The sequence below is a fragment of the Oncorhynchus kisutch genome, linkage group LG23, assembly GCF_002021735.2.
Source record: "Oncorhynchus kisutch isolate 150728-3 linkage group LG23, Okis_V2, whole genome shotgun sequence".
Lineage (NCBI taxonomy): Eukaryota > Metazoa > Chordata > Actinopteri > Salmoniformes > Salmonidae > Oncorhynchus > Oncorhynchus kisutch.
In genome coordinates, this window is record NC_034196.2 from 14,095,534 (window position 1) to 14,120,742 (window position 25,209).

A 25,209-nucleotide genomic window follows, 5' to 3' on the forward strand; every position below is an offset into this window, starting at 1 on the left:
TATATGAAACCATCATTAAAAAGGACACAATGGCATTGCCTCCGACAAATTTCACTAGCAGTGTGAAACATTGCCTAGCTTGCAGATTAACTTGCCCTGTTGAGGTCAGTTCTATATAGCTGGGATATTTTTCACATGTATTCATGGGAAGGTGCTTGATTAGTTTGCCTTAGTCATGGTCAAATGCTGGTCACCTTCCCAACCCATCAGGGATCGCATGACTGTCAATCAACCCCTTGCAATGTTCTTGAATGCCTCCCAAGCATTCATCAAAGGACTTTGGTATAATGTAAGATCTAACCTGACCATCATCTTTGATCTTCCCTCACGTGGAAGACTGCTTATCAAAACCCAAAGCCACTGGTCCGGATTAGTCACCATTTTATTTTAGTTTCATGTTTGTTTTTTTGCAATTATGCGCCCAACCAATGAACCCACCGTTTGAGTGAGAGGATTAAGGCAGGGAAAAACCCTCAGAATTACTGCAAATAAGGCTGACCTCATTTCCCCGCAGGTCTTAAGAAGCTTTCCCCTTCTTTGTGAATCCACCAGATTTCTAGAGTTCTGAATTAAACACATTGGCCCCTGTTGTTACAAAAGACAATACAATTCCTGTGTATTTCCCACGTACAGTTAACTTTGTGCAAAAACATTAATGAGCATTGGCATTGTGTCTGAGTGTGCGTGAGGCAAAGCTTGTGATTTTTTATTTGTGTGCTCCTGCATCAGCATGTGACTGAACATGAGGGTGAAAATGAGATGGAAGGATGCCGAAGGGAAGGGACTGAAATCTGCCCCGTGGGTGAATGTATAACACTAAATCATTCTCTAGAGCAGCGGTTCCCAAACGTTTTATAGTCCCGTACGCCTTCAAACATTCAACCTCCAGCTGCGTACCCCCTCTAGCACCAGGGTCAGCGTACTCTAAAATGTTGTTTTTTGCCGTCATTGTAAGCCTGCCACACACACACTATACAATACATTTATTAAACATAATGAGTGTGAGTTTTTGTCACAACCAGGCTCGTGGGAAGTTACAAAGAGCTCTTATAGGACCAGGGGCACAAATAATAATATTATAATAATCAATCATTTGGTTTTATTTTGCCATCTTACATATAAAACCTTATTTGTTCATCAAAAATTGTAGATAACTCACCACAGGTTAATGAGAAGGTTGTGCTTGAAAGGATGCACATGACTTTGCAATGTTGGGTTGTATTGGAGAGGCTCAGTCTTAAATCATTTTCCACACACATGTAACCGGTGTGAAATGGCTATCTAGTTAGCCATGTGCGCGCTAATAGTGTTTCAATCGGTGACGTCACTTGCTCTGAGACCTTGAAGTAGTTGTTCCCCTTGGCTGTCGTCGATGTGTGCAGAGGGTCCCTGGTTCGAGCCCAGGTTGGGGCGAGGAGGGGGGAGGAAGCTATACTGTTACATTGATGCTGTTGACCTGGATCACTTGTTGCTGTGGAAAATGAGGAGATCAAAAGGGGGGTGAGTGTAACTGATTTGAAATAACTAGCTAGTTAGCGGGGTGTGCACTAATAGAATTTCAATTGTTGACGTCACTCGCTCTGAGACCTTGAAGTAGTTGTTCCCCTTGTTCTGTAGGGGCCACGGCTTTTGTGGAGCGATGGGTAACGATGCTTCAAGTGTGGCTGTCGTCGATGTGTTCAGAGGGTCCCTGGTTCGAGCCCAGGTAGGGGTGAGGAGAGGGACGGAAGCTATACTGTTACACACAGTCTATGCTTGAATTTAGTTTTCATGCTAGTGAGGGCCGAGAATCCACTCTCACATTGGTATGTGGTTGCAAAGGGCATCTGTGTCTTAACAGCGCGATTTGCCAAGGCAAGAAACTCTGAGCGCAGCCCTATCCAGAAATCTGGTAGTGGCTTCTGATTAAGTTACATTTTCACAGAACCGCTTGTTGCAATTTCGATGAGGCTCTCTTGTTCAGATATCGGTAAGTGGACTGGAGGCAGGGCATGAAATGGATAACGAATCCAATTGTTTGTGTCGTCTATTCCGGGAAAGTACCTGCGTAATTACGCACCCAGCTCACTCAGGTGCTTTGCTGTATCATATTTGACATTGTCTGTAAGCTTGAGTTCATTTGCACACAAAAAGTCATACAATGATGGAAAGACCTGTGTGTTGTCCTTGTTAATGCAGACAGAAAAGAGCTCCAACTTCTTAATCGTAGCCTCAATGTTGTCCCGTGCGTTGAATATAGTTGCGGAAAGTCCCTGTAATCCTAGATTCAGATCATTCAGGCGAGAAAAAACATCACCCATATACAGGCCAGTCGTGTGAGAAACTCGTCGTCATGCAAGCGGTCAGACAAGTGGAAATTATGGTCAGTAAAGAAAACTTAGCTTGTTTCTCAATTGAAAAAAAGTGTCAATACTTTGCCCCTTGATAACCAGCGCACTTCTGTATGTTGTAAAAGCATTACAAGGTTGCTGCCCATATCATTGCATAATGCAGAAAATACACTAGAGTTCAAGGGTCTTGTTTTAACAAAGTTAACCATTTTCACTGTAGTGTCCAAAACATCTTTCAAGCTGTCAGGCATTCCCTTGGCAGCAAGAGCCTCTCGGTGGATGCTGCAGTGTACCGAAGTGGCATTGGGAGCAACTACTTGCATACGCATTACCACTCCACTATGTCTCCCTGTCATGGCTTTTGCGCCATCAGTACAGATACCAACACATCTTGACCACCAAAGTCCATTTGATGTCACAAAGCTGTCTAGTACTTTAAAAGTATCCCCTCATGTTGTCCTGGTTCCAGAAAAGGATGTCTTCCTTAATTGACCCCCCATAAACATAACAGACACATACCAGGAGCTGTGCCAACCCGCCACGCCTGTTGATTCCCTGGCTTGTATGCGAAGCAGTAATTGTTTCAAAACATCTCCTGCCATGTCACTGATACATCGTGAAACAGTGTTGTTTGATGAAGATATTGTCTGTATGTGTTTTTGGGCCTTTTCCCCCAGCATTGTCCCAGCCATATCCATGGCAGCAGGAAGAATTAAGTCCTCCACAATAGAATGGTGCTTGCCTGTCCTAGCCATTTGTTAGCTCACCATATAAGAGCTTCTAGCCCCTTCATATTAATGGTATCTGTTTATTTTATTCATGTCTTACTACTCGAAAGTCGTCTTTATTCTCGCTCAAAAACTCCTGTAGCTTATTTTTCAAATAGTCATGTTTTGTTTCTAAATGTCTCCGCAAGAGTGAAGGTTTCCCGCGAGAAAGTTAATGCGGTTAATGTGATTGGATGTTTTGACTAGGCTACCTGTGTTTCATTTGATTTTTGGCAGTGAAACGAGGCTACTCAGGCGATTTAAAAAAACTCACCCAAATGTATAGCCCCGTTGGAAAATATAAATGTACTGTTTGAAAATGTAAAAAATAAAAAAAGTTCATCACATTTTTATTTGGCGTACCCCCGACGGCATTGCGCGTACCCCAGTTTTGGAATACCTGCTCTAGAGTCCTCACTTTCTGTCTACCCCTCTCTCCCAATCATTGTCTTGCACGTCCCTTTTTATATTTCATTCAGTCTTTAATATCTTTCTCAGTTCATCGCTCCATCTTCTCTATTTTCCCACACGTTTCTGACAATATGGCATATGAGCCTTTGTGACCTTGAACAAACTCACATGCCACTGTGTCACCACCCTAACAGCCCCCTATCTGCAGGCTATGTATTGAATACAGATGCCAAACCAATTTCCATATCCACCCACATGGTGAACAATGCTAAATGTGATGTGTGTTGTGATCTGAGCTCTTCACAGACCAGTGGAGGCAGAGTGTGAAAGGACTGCCCTGAAACCACGAGACATACATGTGCTAGCCGACCTATTGTATTTGTGCCAGTGCCAGGGTGCCACACACTGGGGTCAACTCAGGGGTTTTCAGTCCTCCACACATAGGCCCACTTATACTACCAAATATAGACTGACATCTCAAATTAGAGGCAACTCAAAAGTGAGTTGTGTGTAATCATAACTGGGACAGTGTCCAGGATGATTAGTGGTGTTTCCAGCCAAACAGCCTTGAGCATTATAAGTGATTTATTATTAGCTATTATTATTTGGCTATTTATAAATAGGTTTATTTATGAACAAAATGCATTTTCATTATATTCTTCTATTCCTATCAGGCATTATCCAAGACAATTGTTCAAACATTAACCTTAAAGGTGTCTCCCATATTTGCGCCAAGGGTCTTGATATGAATAAGGTTAGCTATTTGCACTTGCACAGAAGAGGTTTAATATGGTCCTCCCCAAACCCACACGTTCTCTGAGGCGGTTGTGGCCCTCATGGTAGGACAACATCAAGAGGGTTAACAGCAAACAAAGTCTGTTGACAGTTTGACAGTATCCCCTACCACCTGCACCTGTCATTTTGGAAGGTTTGAGGCCAGACCCCCATTTTGAGAATCATCCATTGCGTTAAAGTGTTATCATTCCATTTCTGTGGAATCAAAACCTCATTGCACTCAAAATTCATTAGAGACACTGAAAAAGAGACATTCACTTTCATCTCATGGAGCAGTAATTTAGGACATTTAGGGCTAAATACATCGATAGGTGGCGACAAATATCAACTAACACTATTTGCTGACAACAGCCATAGACATTAAAACCAAACACCCGAGATTTATGGGCACGTTCCAGGTCATCTTTGTTGTAGTTGCGCTGCGCAGATGATCTCACAAGCCCTGGACAAGTGTTTGGCTTGTCTGGAATCACATTCATATGATATGGCTGTCATTGTAAATAAGAATTTGCTCTTAACTGACTTGCCTAGTTAAATAAAGGTTAAATAAAATCAAATAAAAATATGAACACATGCAAAATATGTCTATACCATATTGATGTTGTTTCCGAGAACTAAACGTATCCAATCTTTGTCATGTACATATATATGTATATATTGAAAAAAATATAAGCGCATCATGCAACAATTTGAGTTACAGTTACAATCAGTAAATTTAAATAAATTCCTCTTGCACTAATCTATGGATTTCACATGACTGGGAATACTGATATGCATCTGTTGGTCACGGATACCTTTTTTTTAAAGTTAGGGGTGTGGATCAGAAAACCAGTCAGTATCTGGTGTGATCACCATTTTCCAACTTTCATTTGCATAAAGTTGATCAGGCTGTTGATTGTGGCCTGTGGAATGTTGTCTCACTCCTCTTCAATGGCTGTGTGAAGTTGCTGGACATTGTCGGCAACTGGAACATGCTGTCGTACACGTCAATTTAGAGCATTCCAAACATGCTCAATGTGTGACATGTCTGGTGAGTATGCAGGCCATGGAAGAACTGGGACATTTTCAGCTTCCAGGAGTTGTGTACAGATCCTTGCTACATGGGGTCATGCATTGCCATCAATAAAATGCAGTTGTGTTCGTTGTCCGTAACTTATGCCTGCTCATACCGTAAGCTCACCTCCCCCATGGGGGCACTCTGTTCACAACGTTGACTTCAGCAAACTGCTCGCCCACACGACACCATACACGTGGTCTGCGGTTGAGGCCAGTTGGACATACTGCCAAATACTCTTAAACAACGTTGGTTGGTGGCTTATGGTAGAGAAATGAACATGAAATTCTCTGACAACAGCTCTGGTGGACAGTCCAGCAGTCAGCATTCCAATTGCACGCTCCTTCAAAACTTGAGACATCTATGGCATTGTGTTGTGTGACAAAACTGCACATTTTAGAGTGGCCTTCTATTGTCCTCAGCACAAGGTGCACCTGTGTAATGATCATGCTGTTTAATCAGCTTCTTGATATGCCACCTGTCAGGTGGAGGAATTATCTTGGCAAGGGAGAAATGCTCACTATAAGGAATGTAAACAAATTTGTGCACAACATTTTGAGATAAATAAGCTTTTTGTGCACATGGAACATTTCTGTGACCTTCTATTTCATATCATGAAACCAACACAATTTATTTTACCAGGCAAGTCAGTTAAGAACAAAGTCTTATTTTCAATGATGGCCTAGGAACAGTGGGTTAACTTGCCTGTTCAGGGGCAGAATGAAAGATTTGTACTTTGTCAGCTCTGGGTTTGAAGTTGCAACTTTCCGGTTATTAGTCCAACACTCTAACCACTAGGCTACCCTGCCGCCACGATGCATGATGCGTTTATATTTTTGTTCAGTATATATGTATAAGCAATAACACCTGGGTGTGATATGTGGCCAATATACCAAGGCTAAGGGCTCTTCTTATCATAAAGCCCCAATGTGCCTTATTGCTACTATAAACTGGTTACCAGTGTAATTAGAGCAGTAAAACATTTTTTTTTGTTGTCATAGTACACGGTCTGATAGACCACGGCTGTCAGCCAATCAGCATTCAGGGCTCGAAAACCCAGTTATAAATAAACGACCTCGAACATGGTCTTTGCTGAACTGACTGTCAGCTGACGCTAGCAAGCAGTAGTGTCTCGGTCTAATTAATCCGCGCTAGGCCTGTCAGAGTGAGTTATTGATGAGAGGTTGATGCATATTGGCTTTCAATGGTTTTATCTGGCTGACCAGTCGTTCAACAACACCATCTTGCTTGCTAGTAACGGTAGAATTAGACTGCTTTTTGTGTTGCTCTGATTTGTGTTGGTGTTGTTGACAAATAATGGCATGTTTCTCACTGCTAACGGTTAGCTACCGTTAATGCTAACCTAGCCAGCTAGCTTCTTTAGCTGTCTATCCTGTTCATTGACTCTGACTTTCCATTTTATTTTTCGTTAACGTTAATTGTTTGGTTTGCTAACTGTAGCTAGTCAAGATAATGGTTTTTGATTTAGACTAGTTAGTTAACTATTTCGCTCTAATTTACCTCGACGATGCTATGCGGGTTACGATAGCTAAGGACATGTTGACGACCATAAAAAAAAAATCACTTCAGACAGTAGCTAAGCTTTTCACTGAAATGTTTGACTTAGAATTAAATAACTGGAGGTTTACTTGACTAATGATATTAGAAGACGTTAAGCTAGAGAGAGGGTGGTTTAAATGGCAAGAATTAGAATTGAGCCAGGTAATGGACTTCAGTCAGCAGAGTCCATCAAAAGTTTGCGGGGCACCAGAGAAAGCCTGGCACTGACAGATGAAGGCAACTCTTTCGGCTCGGACTCAGAACTAAATGGCTATACCAGCGAGAGACAGACGGATAAATATGGATTTATTGGGGGTGCACAACAATATTCAGAACAATCGTAAGTATGACCCGTCTGTTTATAATTTTCCACCAGCAACGAAGTAGTCTAGATCTGTGGCTGCCAAAATTGTCAAAGTGCATCTTCCTTCCAGATTAGGCACTCGTTTCATCTGACTAAACGCACCACTTTATTGTTTGTAATTTTCTAATATTCACTTCACATTTGAATCAGTAGTAGCCTGTTATTTGCGGTATAACTCCAGTGGATGCTCTCCACCAAAGACACAGAGAATGGTAGACGCTCTTATCCAGCGCTACTTACATTAGTGCGTACATATATTTCGGTACTTTTTCATAGTCTTCCACCGTGGGAATCGAACCCACAACCCTGGCGTTGCAAGCGCCATCATCTACCAACTAAGCCCCACAGGAGGACTTGGAGGTCAACAGAAAGTTAGTCCTCTCTTGTTCTGTGTTACTCAGAAGATGTAATTTGTCAAATGACCTGCCATATTCTGTCTAGTCCCTTACTAACCTTTAGTAACACCTGCCTTGTCCAGAATGACCCCCTACCCCACCCTTAGCAGGTTTAGTTTGCTGCTCTGTGAACCTCCTTGAGGAAGCTGTGTACAGAGTGTCTGGTCAGACAAGATGGATGAGAAAGCCTCTGTCATGTAAGTCTCTGCATCACTCAGAGTAACTGATAGAATGAGGGTTGATACACCCAGGGACCGTAGAAAAAGGACCTGCAGTTCTTCCATCTTTTCACCCTCTCAGCAGCTACTCTTCCTGGGGTCCAAACAGGCTTGAAACAGTTACATCACCACAAAACACAACCACTTAGATCATAAATAAAACAATGTATCATACAATATTACTCTAATCTTAAACATTTAAAATATAGAATCCAGAATACCAGTACATCAGGTTTTGTGTGTCTCCTCAGTCTGTGTTGTGCCATGAGGTGTTTTATCCGTTTCTTAAATGTGTTTTTACTGCTCGCTTGAATTACTTGACATGGAAGAGTTCCATGTAGTCATGGCTGTATATAGTACTGTGTGTTTATGAGTCTGTTCTGGACTTGGGGACTGTGAAGAGACCCCTGGTGGCATGTCTTGTCGGGTATGTATGGGTGTTTTGATCTGTGTTAGCTGTTTGGAAAGAGCTTTCAACACCAATACCCCTCTCAAAGACATAGTGATGCGGTCATAACCATGAATAAACAGAATACCCGACCTCTAATGCTCTTGTGGCTGAATGGAAGCAAGTCTCTGCATCAATATCAATATACCAACATCTATTGGAAAACCTTCCCAGAAGAGTGGAGGCTGTTTATAGAAGCAAAGGGGGGACCAATTCCATATTAATGCCCATGATTTAGGAATGAGATGTTCAACAAGCAGGTGTCCACCTACTTTTGGTCATGTAGTGTATCTTAAATATGTGGGTTTTTGGCAATGTTTCTTAAACTTAGATCAGACAGACCATTTTCTCAAACTAAATATGTGTTGATGTTAGTTGGCGGGGATCTTTACTTTAGCAGTATTGTGTTTTGATGCATTTCTAATACCTTAAGACTTTTTCTAGTAGATGTTTTCGAATACCCCTTTTCCATTTGTTGCTTATTCAACATGTTTTTGATGGAAAGGGGTAGGAAATATATGCCTTCATTTCTCATATACTTTTAGCTTTTATTTTGACACCCAATTTGACATGCTCCTATGAACTTTACATGTTGGTGCTCATGGGTCCTTTTACATGGAAATGCCCATTCATAAACACACAGGCTTTACTCAATGCTAGTGGTAGATCATTAGTAAAAAATATACAAACGTAAGGGGCCAAGACCGCTACCACGAGGTTTGCAAAACTCTTCCTGGTTTATGTTAGAGGCTTTAATTAAAGAACACCCTGTTTTCCTTTAGATGGGTAAATGCTCGATCCACGGTGTGGTAGATGTAAAGTCATGCATATTTTTTTTTTTTTTGCAGCAGCCTATGATCGATAATGTAAATAGCTGTACTAAAGTCTAACAAAACAGCTCCCACAATCTTATCAATTTCTTTCCGCCAATCATTTGTCTTCATGCCGTACATGTTGATTGACCTTCCCTGTAAGCGTGCTGAAAGTCAGTTGTTAATTTGTTTACTGTGAAAAAGCATTGCATCTGGTTAAACCATTCCCCCCCCAAAAAAAGTTTACTACGGGTTGGTAGCAGGCTGATTTGGTCGGCTGTTTGAACCAGTGAAGGGTGCTGCTTTGCTATTTTTGGTTAACGGTATTACTTTTTCTTCCCTCCAGGCCAGAGTGCTCATACTTTTCTGTAGGCTTAGATTGAAGAGATGGCAAATGGGAGTAGCAATATAGTCCACTACCAACCTAATTTTCCATCCAAGTTGTCATTACCAGTTGGTTTGTCACTATTGATTAACAATATTTTCACCTCTTCCACATTCACGTTAAGAGTTAAAAACGACAATGTTTGTCTTTCATAATCTGATCAGTAATGCATGGCTTTGAAGGTTGAGTTTGTTGGCACGTCATGCCAATTAAAGTATTTTGCAATATCACAGGGTTTTGTGATGAATGAGTCATCTGACTCAATGAAGGATCGAGCGGACTTTGCCTTTTTGGCCAAAATGTCATTTTGACTCATCCATTATATAATTTCTCTTTAGAAGAAGTATTTTCATAAATGCGTGTAGTTTACAAAACACAATGCAGTTAAGGTGACCAGGGCATGTGTTTGCTTAAATGTTGTCGCAGGAAGAGAACCTCCTAGACTAACATAAATTCAGGGTTCTATAGTGACATGTTGAAAAATGTAGAAGCGCACAAATAAATTTAGTAGTGCAATGAAAAATATTGGCGGAAAGATGTGAATTGCCAGCAATTACAAATACAGGTTTTCGGCGCACCAGTTTTTAAGATTGAGATATAAGCCTACATTGGGCGTATATTTATCCTAGCTACTTTTGAAGCTCAGCTCCTGAAGAAGCTCTTTCTTTTTAAAAAAAATGTTTTTATTTTTATCTGTGGCACCACGTTTGCTTGTTTTGTTTGGGGCACTGGTGCTCCCAAATAAAAATTCCAGGTAGCAAAATATTCTTTCTGTGCTTACAAAATGGTAGCACTGTACAGCCCTGAAATGGGAATAGGGACATTATAATCACAGGCAAACTCCTAGTAAGGAGTTTTTTTTTCTTTTTTTAGGCTACTACCAAACTTCCTTCTAATTGCTAATCGAGAGAGAGGCTTGTCATTTCCATGTAAAAGAGCCCAAGAGCACCAACGTGGAGTTCATAGAAGCGTGTGAAATGAAAGTGAAGAGTATACAGTGGGGCAAAAAAGTATTTAGTCAGCCACCAATTGTGCATGTTCTCCCACTTAAAAAGATGAGAGGCCTGTAATTTTCATCATGGGTACACTTAAACTATGACAGACAAAATGAGGGGGGGGAAATCCAGAATCACATTGTAGGATTTTTTATGAATTTATTTGCAAATTATGGTGGAAAATAAGTATTTGTTCACCTAAAAACAAGCAAGATTTCTGGCTCTCACAGACCTGTAACTTCTTCTTTAAGAGGCTCCTCTGTCCTCCACTTGTTACCTGTATTAATGGCACCTGTTTTATACTGATAACAAGTTCAAAGACACCCGTCCACAACTTCAAACAGTCACACTCCAAACTCCACTATGGCCAAGACCAAAGAGCTGTCAAAGGACACCAGAAACAAAATTGTAGACCTGCACCAGGCTGGGAAGACTGAATCTGCAATAGGTAAGTAGCTTGGTTTGAAGAAATCAACTGTGGGAGCAATTATTAGGAAATGGAAGACCTACAAGACCACTGATAATCTCCCTCGATCTGGGCTCCACGCAAGATCTCACCCCTTGGGGTCAAAATGATCGCAAAAATCCTAGAACCACACGGGGGGACCTAGTGAATGACCTGCAGAGAGCTGGGACCAAGGTAACAAACTGACTGATCCGTGTAAAGGAAAGAATGAATGGGGCCATGTATCGTGAGATTTTGAGTGAAAACTTCCTTCCATCAGCAAGGGCATTGAAGATGAAACGTGGCTGGGTCTTTCAGCATGACAATGATCCCAAACACACCGCCCGGGCAATGGAGTGGCTTCGTAAGAAGCATTTCCAAGGTCCTGGAGTGGCCTAGCCAGTCTCCAGATCTCAACCCCATAAATCTTTGGAGGGAGTTAAGTCTGTGTTGCCCAGCAACAGCCCCAAAACATCACTGCTCTAGAGGAGATCCGCATGGAGGAATGGGCCAAAATACCAGCAACAGTGTGTGAACCTTGTGAAGACTTATAGAAACCGTTTGACCTCTGTCATTGCCAACAAAGGGTATATAACAAAGTATTGAGAAACTTTTGTTATTGACCAAATGCTTATTTTCCACCATTATTTGCAAATTCATTTTATTTATTTTTTGAATTTTTTCATCTCATCTTTTTAAGTGGGATAACTTGCACAATTGGTGGCTGACTAAATACTTTTTTGCTCCACTGTATTTTGGGGGGAAAAAAATAAATAATAAATACATTTTCAATCATTTTTGTATCTTTAAAATTAGGCATCAGTAATGGCTTTGATTTCTGGTCAAACAGATTGTGAAGGAGTCTTGGACAACATATTGCAGAAAGTCTTAAAATACAATACATCAAAACACAATGCTGAAGTAAAGACCCCTGCCAACTAATATGAACACATATTTATTTTTGGGAAAATGATTTGCTGTCTAAGAAGATTGCCTTGGGCCTTGTTATTCCGTTACCAAAACTCCACATCTTTAAGATATTTTCTAATGTCTCTCCCTCATCAGGAGGGAGGATAATGAAAGTTCACAGAACTAACAAGTAAAGATGTGATTTTTTTAAAATTATTTTTTAATTTTTTTAGGCCACATCTTGATTATTTCCAACTTATGGGCGCTTCACTATCTATATATATATACAGTACCAGTCAAAGGTTTGGACACCTACTCCAGGCTGTATCACAACCTGTGCTTATTGGTAGTCCCATAGGGCGTCCTTTAGTGGTTTCTTTGCAGCCATTTGACCATGAAGGCCTGATTTTATGCGGTCTCCTCTGAACAGTTGATGTGTCTGTTACTTGAACTCTGTGAAGCATTTATTTGGCCTACAATCTGAGGTGCAGTTAATTCTAATGAACTTATCTTCTGCAGCAGAGGTAATTCTGGGTCTTCCTTTCCTGTGTCGGTCCTCATGGGAACCAGTTTCCTCATAGTGCTTGATGTTTTTTGCGACTGCACTTAACTTAGTTCTTGAAATTTTCTGAATTGACTGACCTTCATGTCTTAAAGTAATGGACTGTCATTTCTCTTTTCTTATTTGAGCTGTTCTTGCCATAATATGGACTTGGCCTTTTACCAAATAGGCCTATCTTCTGTGTACCACCCCTACTTTGTTACAACACAACTCTTCTTGAACTGCACTGTTTTGTGGCTTGTAAGTAAGCATTTCACGGTAAGGTCTACACTTGTTGTATTTGACGCATGTGACAAAGTTTGATTTGATTGGCTCAAACGCATTAAGAAGGAAAGAAATTCCACAAATTAACTTTTAAGGCACACCTGTTAATTGACATTTATTCCAGGTGACTACCTCATGAAGCTGGTTGAATGACAAGAGTGTGCAAAGCTGTCATCAATGCGGGTGGCACCTTTGAAGAATCTCAAATATATTATATAAATATATATTTTTTCAAATATCTTCTCAATAATTGTTGTAAAATTCAAGGTCATACACTGCATTTCAAACGATCAGCAGTAATCTAATGAATTAAGGGCTTGGGAAGTTATACCTAGGCTTAATCGAAGCCATCCACAACCATGGAACCCACTAATTTATTTTATGAAAATAGTTTTATTGTTGCAATAAACACTGATTTGGTCTTTCAAGTCTATGAAACTGCCCTTTTTTGTGTTACACATTTTAACTAGTTCTATTCATAATGCACATTCAATAATATTGACAAACTTCTTGTAGCAGGCATTAGGCCAGGGTCCCCCAACTGGTGTTCTGAGGGTCGAATTTGGCCCACGTGGTTAATTTTTTTTTTATACTGAACTAAAATATAAATGCAATTTCAATTGTTTTACTGACTTACAGTTCAAATAAATTCATTATTCCCTATCTATGAATTTCACATGACTGGGCAGGGCACAGCCATGGGTGGGCCTGGTAGGGCATAGGCCCAAACACTTGGGAGCCAGGCCATCCAATCAGAATGATTTTATTTATTTTCCCACAAGGGCTTTATTACAGACACAAATTATCCTCAGTTTCATCAGCCGTCTGGGTAGCTGGTCTCAGACGATCCTGCAGATGAAGAAGCCGGATGTGGAGATCCTGGCGAGGTACACATGGTCTGCGGTTGTGAGACCGGTTGGCTGTACTGCCAAATTCTCTAAAACAATGTTTGAGGCGCCTTATGGTAGAGAAATTAACATCAAATTCTTTGGCAACTGCTCCAGTGGACGTTCCTGCTGACAGCATGCCATTTGCACCCTCCCTCAACTTGAGACATCTAACATTGTTGTGTGACACAACTGTACATGTTACTGTGGCCTTTTATTGTCCCTAGCACAAGGTGCACCTGTGTAATGATCATGCTGTTTAATCAGCTTCTTGATATGCCACACCTTTTAGGTGGATGGATTATTTTGGCAAAGGCAAAATGCTCACGAACAGGGATGTAAACAAATTTGTGCACAATTAGATTTTTTTTTGCGTATGGAAAATATCAGGTCTTTTATTTCAGCTCGTGAAACATGGGACTAACACTTTACATGTAACGTTTATATTTTTGTTCAGTATAGAATTTTCATTGTTGGACATAAGACTGTAAAAATACCAAAATCAGCTCAAAGATCTTTGTTTTGGGAAATCTGTTCCCAAGTATTCCCACGCATAATAGTGGTGATCATATACAAATGTAAGCAAGGTTTAAGATTTTTTGCGGTCAAATTGCAATCTACAAATTGTAGTTATGTTCCAACCATCCGCTCAAGAAATAATCGGCTCGCAGCTGAATCTAGTTGATTATCCCTGCATTAGGCTATGGAAAATTAACATGGGTCTCATCAATAATCTCTCAAGCCCCTGTGCTAGTGATTATCCAGCTATTCTTTTATATGTCAAGTTTGGTCAACTTGGCTCTTTGCTAGCTAAGGTTGAACGGTTAGAAGGGTGTGTTCATAACAATTTTGTCTGTCTCCCAACTGTTTGAAAAGCATGTTGACCTCGCCACTTTGTTCAGATGTTGAAATCAAGCGGCCTACATTATTTCTCAATGAGAAATTCCTTTCTATAATTGTTTTATACTTATTGCACATTTATAAAAGACTGAACAGCTAGTATAATAGTCTTTGGCTAAAATGCTGCTAGCATTATGTGGCACCCCGACAAACTGAGCATTTTCCAGAATCAATGATCATTGATACACTTGTTTTAGGTGTCTGCCCTGCTCGCAACTTGAGTAGTTGAGACATAAAAAGGGCATCGTTAGAACTTAAACTTCTCTATTAGTCAATATGTTTTGGTGTCCATGTGACCGATTCTGTTGGACCAAACACTGAGTTGAAACCTCTTGTCAGAGGGGAAGATGTGACCTCTCAACTTTGTTGGTGTGAGAGGGGCTTGGTGTGTGTGTAGCGGAAGAGGCGACTCGAGAGGTTTCACTCTCGCAAATTTGTTTCTCCAAAATGAGGCGTGTTTCTATAGGCTTATTTTGGTCCTAAGCTTGTCGCCTGCCTTCCTGCCTTTGGGGCAACAACTCTCATTGTTAGGACGGAGATATGAGCATCTTGTCATTATATACAGATCTCTGGTATAAATCGGAAGGTACACACTAGAGCGAAGAAGACGAGACCAAAAATACAGCATGAGAACAAGCGAACATAAGAGCTCATGAAGAACAACCTTGATTCTTGCTATACAAGCATTTGGAATATCGCGCAAAAACATTTTGAATTAATCAAATATATCTCCAAGCGCTAACTTATAAATTGACTTAACTCATTCTGTTAACAAATCAGTAACCGAATTACAAAAATCAGTAAAGGAATTCCTGCAGTTGAATTTTCTACAATGGCATATCATAGTAGTCACAAACCACAGTTGAATCAACTGTTACTGTCCTCCCTTCCACTGGCTTTCTGTTATGGTCAGCGCATAACTGTTTTATTTCTGACCGTCTGGTGTGAGTGTTAACAGTCTGGGCAACCCCTCGCTCTCTCTCTGCGTCCCCGCTTAATGTTACCTCTCCCGGCTCTTACTGACACCTACCCCTCTCTTACATTAACTGTAACCAGCATCCAAATCGACACTGGTGTCATTAGACCTTGAAAAGTAGTTGAAATTTGATCAATCCACCCTAGCCTTGATTTCGACACGCAAACCAGAATTTTTGACCGGGCCAGGCCGGCCTTGATTTGAACGTCAGACAGTTTTGGTCTGGAACAAATCTTAACCCATCAGATGTCTGTTTGGACAGTACAGTGTGTAGAATAATACCCATATTTGCAAAGCAGGATATTGCAGATTTCTACATTTGTGTACCTATTTATACATTGCCATAAAGAGTGACATTCAAATCCATAATTATGCATTTCTTTGTAGTACAGATCAGGGACCATGATGTAATTCTGTTACTGGGTGTAAATCCACTTGACTTTTTTCCCCAAGGTGTCATGTCATAGCTGACACCCCATTCTTTCTGCGGACCTCGTTGAATCTTAATTTGGAGCAGATATTTAGCGTTGAAGGTGAGATTATACTGAAATTTCGTTACCAAACTTTGTATCGGCACAGTTCTTCCAGTAAATGTGTTTTTTTGTAAAATGTTCAGTTGAAATTGCCCACCAACACTTAGAATGGGGTAGTTTTTTTTATAGACTATAGTAGACCTGGGTGCTTTGGTTTAATTCATTGGCCTCTTCTGGTGATTGTCAGCCATTTTACATTTTTTGTGACACTCTCAGCCAAGTCATTGTTGGCTGTACTGTTACAAATGCAGGTGTTTAGGACAGTCCAACAGATTATTCTCAGTGGGCCCTTTGGCTGCATAAGTGGAGTCCATGAAGACTCTGGAAGTCCTGCAGTACCTTGAATAATCAGTTCCAGACATGTCATACCATGTAGGCTAATCTACAAAAGATGTAAATGTTTTCTCCATTGTAAAAAGCAAGTTGTCTAGTTGTTTACTGCTGCCATGGTGACTTGACAACCTTTTGTCTATTATGGCTTTGTTCTTCCCTCATTTAGCTTACCAGTGTGGTATGTTAGACTGGGTACTGCTGCCTTGCAAAACAGAATCCTGGCCTGATGGGTCACCTCTTGTTCTGAACAAATGCCTTCGAACTCGTCTGCTTACAGCATATTGTGATGTGCATTTCTCTCCAGTGTTTAGGCTCCCAGTGAGTGGTTGCTGAGCAAGAGTAGGAATGGTGAGGTAACAGAACTTCCCCTTCTGTTAGAATTTCCTGTTTTTGTGTGCTTTGCGGGTCGTGGCAAGTGTCCCACTGTTTTGTCTGAGGATGGATTTCCTGTGAGGAGTAGGAAGGGATCAGCCGATGCCCCGCCCCTTCCCCCAAGAGTGCCAGGATGTGATGAAGTATACCACATCCCAGCACTGCTGTTTGTATGGTGTTTTGTATTTGAGTGAGTGATCAGAATAGGGTTGGGCTGATATGATTTGATTGTGATGTTTGACACATCTATCGTGATGTGCAAGACTATGCTCTATTTGAACTTTACACATCAAAACTGCAGTTTAATCAGTTAGACTTCATTTTCAACATCTTGATACAGCTTAAATTAACTAAGCCTTGTTCTGTTTTTTGCCACAGTGAATATTTCATGAGAATCTGACTAATATTGTAAAAGAGCACAAAATGCAGAGTCTGGAATGATTTAGTCGTTAACGGTGCAAATTATTTTATCGGATATCGCAACATTTGGAGTAACATATCGCACAACCCTAGCTCAGAATGATAATCTTTGGACTACACCTGTCCCTGTTTACCTAGTCTCCATTTCTGAGATCAACCTTGACCCGGGATACCTGTAATATGATAGCCTTCACTAATCCAGCAAGGTTAATTCTAATCACTCTGCTTAGCCCTGTGCTAGCTGCTATTTCTCCACCTTGTAAAGCAATTGCTTGTGAGGCACTGCTGTGTACACAGCATGAGTGACCACTCTTCTGCTCTGTGGTTTTAGGTCTAGTATCTCATGTGATCTGATCTGGCCTGCTGGACGGAAAGAGAATTTAGGCCTAAGTGTTCAGGCCATTTGGTTGGATGTAGACTAATGACTGCAAGGCCGTCCCTAAAAGGAAATAAAACAAATGTAAACATAAAGCAGACTTGTCAGACAGCCTTTTAGGCTAAGCGCTTGTTAGTTTTAGCCTGTCCAATCTGTCATGCGTTATTGTTAAGTCTGCTACAGAACCCACAACAAAGAGGCTTATCTGGCTGTTCGGACCTGCTCCATTGGAAGGGAAGGACATGTTGTCCTTCGCCTAATGCTGCTAAGGTTACCACAGTTGCCACTACCTTGACCACAGTTGCTACCACTGTGACAAAGTGTCTCACAAATCAATTCCATTTAAGGGGCATTATTGGCATGAAAACATATGTTTACATTGCCAAAGCAAGTGAAATAGATAAACAATAAATGAACAGTCAATATTACACACACAAAATGTCCAAAAGAATAAAGACATTTCAAATGTCATGTCTATGTACGATGTAATAATGTGCAAATAGTTGAAGTACAAAAGGGAAAATAAATAAACCTAAATATAGGTTCTATTTAAAATGGTGTTCTTCACTGTTTGCCCTTTTCTTGTGGCAACAGGTTATACATCTTGCTGCTGAGATTGCATACTGGTATTTCACCCAATAGGTATGGGAGTTTATCAAAATGTGACTCTTCACAAGGCTATGCTCACTGAGTCTGTACATAGTCAAAGATTTCCTTTAATTTTAGGTCAGTCAGTGGTCAGGTATTCTGCCACTATGTACTCTCTGTTTAGGGCCAAATAGCATTCTAGTTTGCGCAGTTTTGTCAATTATTTCCAATGTGTCAAGTAATGATCGTTTTGTCATGATTTGGTTGGGTCTAATTGTGTTGCTGTTCTGTCTCTCTCATATTCATGTATCCCTACAACAGACAACCTAGTTTCATTCATTCCAGAGAAAACAGTCTATGCTTAATTAATGAGTGCAAAACAATTTCATGGTGGTTTTCACCCCTCTGCATCCACCTTGGTAATTTGACCACAGTTAGTCCAGTGTACTGGGTGTGTCCGTCAGCTGGTTACAATAAAGATGCTCTTCCTCTGAGCGACTCTGAAACACATGTAGCCTCTTAGGGCCCCTTTGAACCGCCCTCTCCTCCTACCAAGGGAAGGAGCCCAAGCCCAGCAGTCCTCCAGAACCATGTCAGCTTTCTCTTTTTTTTAATCTGGAGAGATGCAACAATGGCAGCTATTGTCCTTGTCTCATCTTTTTCTATTCTGGTTTCAATGGACACTACGATCATATGGCTCCAGTTTTCTAGTCGAAGAGAGCACGCTCTGGCGAATGATTTTCAGGAAGCTACAGGTAGCAGCTTCCTGTGAGGGATGGCTCTTCCTCCTTCCCTGACTCGCCTCATTTCGTTGGTGTCTGCATTGTGTTTTAGACACTGGTGTGTAGCTGTAGACTAACTCTCTATCTGTCCCCTGACTCCCACAGAGCTGAAGACATCCCTCCTGAAGTGCTGAGACAGAGAGAGGCCAAATGGCTGGACATGCTCAACAACTGGGACAAATGGATGGCCAAGAGACACAAGAAGGTCAGCAAGTCCAACATCTGCTGCTCAACACCAGCTGATAGGCTACCGAAAGCCCAATGCTGACCATAAACGCTTTCTTTATCGAAAGCATGTTAACCTTGCAAGCTGTCATGTGTCACCCCTTCTCTTATTGAGCACCAGAAAATATGTAAGGAAAGTAATTGAACACATACTTGAACAATCTACCCCCCCCCCCCCCTTGCCTGATATTGAATGAATTCCCATGATTTTTAATCTCACTGTACATGATTGAGTGCTACTGTCACAGCCACTAAATCCCTGCCCCCCAGATGAAGCTGCGCTGTCAGAAGGGCATCCCCCCCTCGCTGCGAGGCCGGGCGTGGCTCTACCTGTCAGGAGGAAAGGTGAAGAGGGAGCAAAACAAGGGCAAGTTCGAGGTCGGTCACTAACCACCATCGCTACACACAAATTCATGCAGTCTTGTACTTTTTCGCATGTGAATTCAGCTAACGGTGGTTTTTAAAGGAGCTGGACAGGCAGGCAGGAGACCCTAAGTGGGTGGATGTGATCGAGAAGGACCTCCACAGACAGTTCCCCTTCCATGAGATGTTTGTGGCGAGAGGAGGCCATGGGTGAGTAGCTCATTTGACGTGGACCAATAGCTATTTCTCAGTACATGTTTGTTTTTTATAACCCAAAATCGTGTGCGTGTGTAGGCAGCAGGACCTGTACCGTGTCCTCAAAGCCTACACACTGCACCGGCCTGAAGAGGGTTACTGCCAAGCTCAAGCTCCCATCGCTGCTGTGCTGCTAATGCACATGCCTGCTGAGGTCAGTCCACGCATACCATCCCTGTATATGCAAAAAATGGTGAATAGTCTGTTACTCACACTACAGTAATGTGGCATACACCACAGCTGTGCTGAATTCATGTTTGTGCTTTATTTAACAGGATGCATTCTGGGGTCTGGTGCAGATTTGTGAGAAGTACCTTCCTGGATACTACAGTGTAGGGCTGGTAAGACTGACCACAGGTGTACCACACTGATACGCTAACATTTATTTAGGCTAACACAAGGAACCAAGGTCACATGTTGATGAGAATCTGTAGTTTGTTGGTTGTGACAGGGAGGGTTTTATATTGGGGTTTAAAGATCAGGCTTACCGTGTGCAGTTCGTTGTGTTTTCCCAAGGGCAGAGCTAGAGAGTAACTCGGAAGAGCTTACCTATCACTAAAATACAGTTAAACATTAATTCAGCATGTTTATCATTGTCTGGAACTTCCGTGTCTTGGAAAAGAAACTGTACAATGTTAGGTGACAGTCATGTTGAATGCAGGTATCATATTACTGGGCAAGATCTTTAGCTGGCATGTGCTGCTGTCATTACATGTCCTGTAGCCTGATGTCTGTGACCAGCTAATGACAAATGGCCCTGAGTGAGTGGGTGACCAGGCAATGTGGGCCGGTTAATGAAACTGTTACATTTTTTTTTTCTCTGCCTCTCAACCCCTCCATTTGTCTTTCTCCCCCATCTCTCCATTCTGATGGGGGTTCCTGTGTGCTCCTGAAGGAGGCGATCCAGCTAGATGGGGAGATCCTGTTTGCTTTGCTGAAGCGGGTGTCTCCTCTGGCCCACCGCCACCTGAAGAAGCACAAACTGGACCCCATCCTGTACATGACGGAGTGGTTCATGTGTGCCTTCTCCAGAACCCTGCCCTGGGCCTCTGTGCTACGTGTCTGGGACATGTTCCTTTGTGAGGGTGAGACGCAGAATGTCTTAACAGGGTCTTTGTAGTGCAATATGTCTAATGCATGTGGCTATATGAGACATGTATGACATTGGTAACGTGCAATGCATGTCATGCTGGTTCCACACAGTAAACACACACTTACATTTTGTCCACATGAGAGCATTCTCTGAGAGGCACGCTCTTTAGACAGACTGACATGGACACACACCCCAGCATACTCATAATCACCTACATTATAGACAGTCAAACATACAATAAAACACACACATGTCATACAAGACTCTCAGGACACTGTGCGACTTCATCTGTTTGTCTGGTGTTGTCCGGTCGTCCAGGAGTGAAGATCATCTTCCGGGTGGGCCTGGTGCTGTTAAAGTGCATGCTGGGCTCTCAGGACAAGCTGAAGACGTGTCAGGGACAGTACGAGACCATGGAGCTGCTCAAGACCATAGACACACGCTACATGCTGGAAGGATTCCTAGTGCGGGAGGTAGTGATGCGCAACCAACATCCACAGCCAGACTTCTAGAAACATCCATACTGGAAAATGTGTCATGGTTTTTAGCCACTTTGAAAATGGCTGACATGAATGTGAGGACTCTCAGTGAGGACTCTCAGACCCTGCTGCCACCTAGTGGTACTTTAATAAAACTGATATTAGTCATGATTTCTGCTACCTTATCAAGCAAGCTGACAAGAGTTTAAGACTGCTAAGTTAACCACTGCCGCTTATGCTCTGTCCCAGATTATAGAGCTGCCGTTGTCAGAGCGGGACGTTGAGAAAGAGCACCTGGCCCAGCTGCGGCGCTGGAAGGAGACCCGGGGTGAGTTGCACTGCAAGTCCCCTCCCAGAATGCACGGCGCCAAGGCTATCATGGCCGCCGAACCACCCAGTCGTCAAGACCTGCGCCAGAACCCCACCATCATAGTCGAGTCGTCCCTGGCAACCAATAAGAATGTGGAAGGCCAGGAGGAGGACAAGGCGAGGATAAAGACCAAAGAGCAGAAGAATGGAAAGAACGGCACCCCGGTGGCATCCAACCCTGAACCCAGCGACATTTCTACCAAGCCCACCCCACCCCTCAAAGACGCACCCTTGCAGGGCTCCAATCAGAGCCTGATTGGCACAGAACATGACACCTACCTGTAGCAGATGGAAAGAGCTTGGACCAGCTGGGGATTACAAAACCTGTTTACTGCTCACGGACTCCAGATCTCCAGTATACCCTTAACCTCTGACCCCTTCCCACTCCCACCTTCTTGACTGACACTTTCCATTATAGCCAAATGCATCTATAGCAAAACACTCCATAAGAATGGAAGCCTCTGGCGTTGGTGTATCTTCCATATTGCCCTGGGTGCTACAACAAGTGTAGACTGTTGTTTTTTTGCACATGTATGGGGGATGTCAATTTAATCATCAGTTGGCAGAGTGCAGCACTTCGTTCAGGGGACCATACGGATATACAGGCACTTTGGCTGAGGGTAGATTGTATAGCCTGCTGCTGAAATCAATCACGTCAGTTTATCTCGATCTTTTCTTATTAAAGTATTTTAGGCTGATTCAAGATCAGGTGACATAACTATGAAGTCTGTTTAGCCAGGAGTCCTGGCCCTGTCCCAGCTGATCCTGGGTCATTACTGGATGCTTGAGCACTACGCCTGTTTGTCTGTCACTTAATATGTACTGTAGTATAAGACACTACATTGCCAACACACACCAATCCTGCATTGTTAGATTAACAGGAAATGTAAATAGTTAAATTGTAAGCACAATAGAATATGGTTTGAATACCGTAGGTTGCCAACATATTGTATAAAGATAAACGCTATTGTCATTCACTCATTGGTGTCCTTTTCTCTCTGGTTGATGTTGAACACTAGAGGGCTCTGTTGGTCCATTGTTCAGCCCTGACCAATGAAGGACTTGAACGACAGGCTCAAGGGGAAACCAATCATCTGTATCATTTATAGTTTCTAATGAAGTTAATTAACATTTGCTGGACAATTCCTGTCGCTAGACCAACAATTTGATGGTTTACCATGTTTGTGTTGTAAGAGCCATGTTGTCTAAATCATTCCTTTAGTGTGTATGATTCTGTGCAGGGCTCCAGGGAACAGAGTCCGTGTGTAGTTATGTAGTGGGAGAATGCCAAACGATGGAACGCTCATGTCATACTCAGCCATGTTGATTCTGCTTTGTCGATAAAATGTGCTTACGTATACTCGTTTTATTAGATCTGTGCATAATTGCTTTATATGTGATCTTCAATATTACGCACGGGTGTGTTAGTCAAATATTTGCCTTTAGATTAGAACTGCAGAAGTTATTTTCTGAAGGGACTGTTTTATATGAAGTAAAATAAAAATAAATAAAAATATTGAACTTATGTATGGTAAAAGGATGATTTCTGTAAATTGACATGGATTTTCACACTTGCACATAGTTTAGAACTTCACATACTATAGATTTATATTTGTTTAAGATGAAGCGCTTTGTCCCTGGTCAAGTCCTTTAAGAATAAAATGTACATTTTGTTTGTCTTCTGTAAAGTTGCCCGTGTTTATATTGTGTGACATCAATGTAACCTCAATGTGTGGCAACCAACACTGACACCACTAATGTATTAGGTGTCTGTTGCACTTTTCATAATAGAAATCTCAAAGCACTTCGTAAGCAAAAGACTAACAAACAAGCTATATCATGACAGGTCAACCAATAGAGGCCAAGTCTTTGACAGCTGCGTCCTCTGCAGATAGAGGGTCAGTTCATGGCTTGAGTGGCGGAAACTGGTCAGAGGATGGTGATGGAGTCTGCTGATGATCTTGTCGAGGGCGAGTCTGGGAACCAGCCTGAGTCGTATAGCATCTGGGCTTCTCTTTCACTGTAACACCCACTTAAGTGATGCCTCAGCAGCTCTGGGTGCCAGAACAGTAGCCAGTGGTCCTCTCTATGAGCCCTCTGCCTCCACTGTATGCCTCCCTCTCCCATTCTATTCCCACTCCTCACATGATGATCTCAAAAGAACAGGAACTGGCAGCCAGGTGAAATTAGGAAGCTATATGTGAGCTGTGGAGAGATGACAGCAGTTTTTCATATACTTGTGTATACAATAGGGGGTGCCATTGCGCTTTGAACAGGAAACTAGCAGGCGTCCAATCCTATTGAAATGTGCTAATGATCGTTGATCCTGGGACGTGTTTTTTTTACACCCACGTTAAGTGTGGATGGATCTCTTCCAGCTTGGACCACATTTGGGAATAGTGGATAGGCTAATGGTGAAGCAGTTAGAAAATGAAGCACCCTGGGGGCCATTTGGGAGATTCTGTTGCTGGAACTTAATCTGTAAACATTTCAAATTGTGGCCACCTAAGTGTTAGGCCTTGTGTTGGTCTCATTGTGAGTAAATACTCAGATCAGAATCAGAATAGTCTAGCTATCAACTTTCCACATGGCCATGGGTGATTACATAGTAAAATCACTCCTTTCCCCCTTTTTGTTTGCTTATGAGACTACATCTCCCTGTATCTACTTGCTGTATCTGTACCAAACCAATCACGTTTACATGAATACAATTCAATACACTTGGACTAATCTGTTTTGTCTGTCTCGTTTGATATAGTGGGATATTTGGTGCAAACGAGAGTGATGGCAAAACAGAAAGGCCAGAGAGGACTGGACAGAGGGTTATGTGATCTCCATATACTCCCCCAGTCCCCCACCCTCCCACACACACATTAGCCACTTCCTTGGACACCTGTTTCTCTAGGTCTTTCAGCTCTGAGCGGTATTTGCATCTCAAAGACGGCGGAATCCCACAACACGTCTCGCGTTAATGGATGTGCAGAGCCTGTAAAATGTGCAGCAACACAACAAGGACAGCCTTCTCCCTCGCTCTGATGCATTTATCTAGACCAGGGTTTCCCAAGCTCGATCCTGAGGCCACCCCTGGGTGAACGTCTAGTTTTTTTGCCTTAGCTCTACACATCTGATTCAAATAACTCCTCAAACATTGATTATTTGAATCACCCAGGGGTGCCCCAGGACCAAGTTTGGGAAACCCTGATCTAGACAGTCCTTATGATCAGAAAAGCCATTTTCTCGCTCTTTCCCTTCAACATAATTTACATCAAAACATCCTGAAATATTTTTTGACTTTTTGATGCGGCTGTCTCACTGCCATAGATACACTGTAACACAGACCTGAGATGTCTGCTCTTCATTTTGTGGTGTGTCCTCTCCATACACTTCCGATCCTTTGTAACGGAATACATTTGAGGGCCTCTGTGGATAGCCTCTTCCGTGGAGATGAAGATTTATTTACTACACCCCAAGGAAAAGGAGAGAGGGAATCCTCTCTTTCACAGATGGCCAAAAGATAAGATATGAATTAGAGATCAGACGATGG

At 42.1% G+C, this 25,209-nt stretch overlaps 1 protein-coding gene across 2 annotated transcripts; it reads left to right on the top strand.

Moving 5' to 3' along the window:
- Nucleotides 1–6,443: 6,443 nt before the first annotated feature.
- On the top strand, nucleotides 6,444–23,349 carry LOC109868112 (TBC1 domain family member 10A-like). 2 transcript variants are annotated; one of them, XM_020457559.2, is made up of 9 exons: nucleotides 6,444–7,257; nucleotides 18,987–19,086; nucleotides 19,377–19,484; nucleotides 19,573–19,679; nucleotides 19,764–19,878; nucleotides 20,000–20,065; nucleotides 20,620–20,809; nucleotides 21,136–21,290; nucleotides 21,546–23,349. In XM_020457559.2, exons 1-9 carry the CDS (start codon nucleotides 7,055–7,057, stop codon nucleotides 21,948–21,950), a joined length of 1,449 nt encoding a protein of 482 aa, XP_020313148.1. In that variant the 5' UTR covers nucleotides 6,444–7,054; the 3' UTR covers nucleotides 21,951–23,349. The 2 variants fall into 2 exon arrangements, with proteins under 2 accessions (XP_020313148.1, XP_020313149.1); XM_020457560.2 differs by having other exon boundaries at nucleotides 6,449–6,522; nucleotides 21,546–23,242.
- Nucleotides 23,350–25,209: the final 1,860 nt, after the last annotated feature.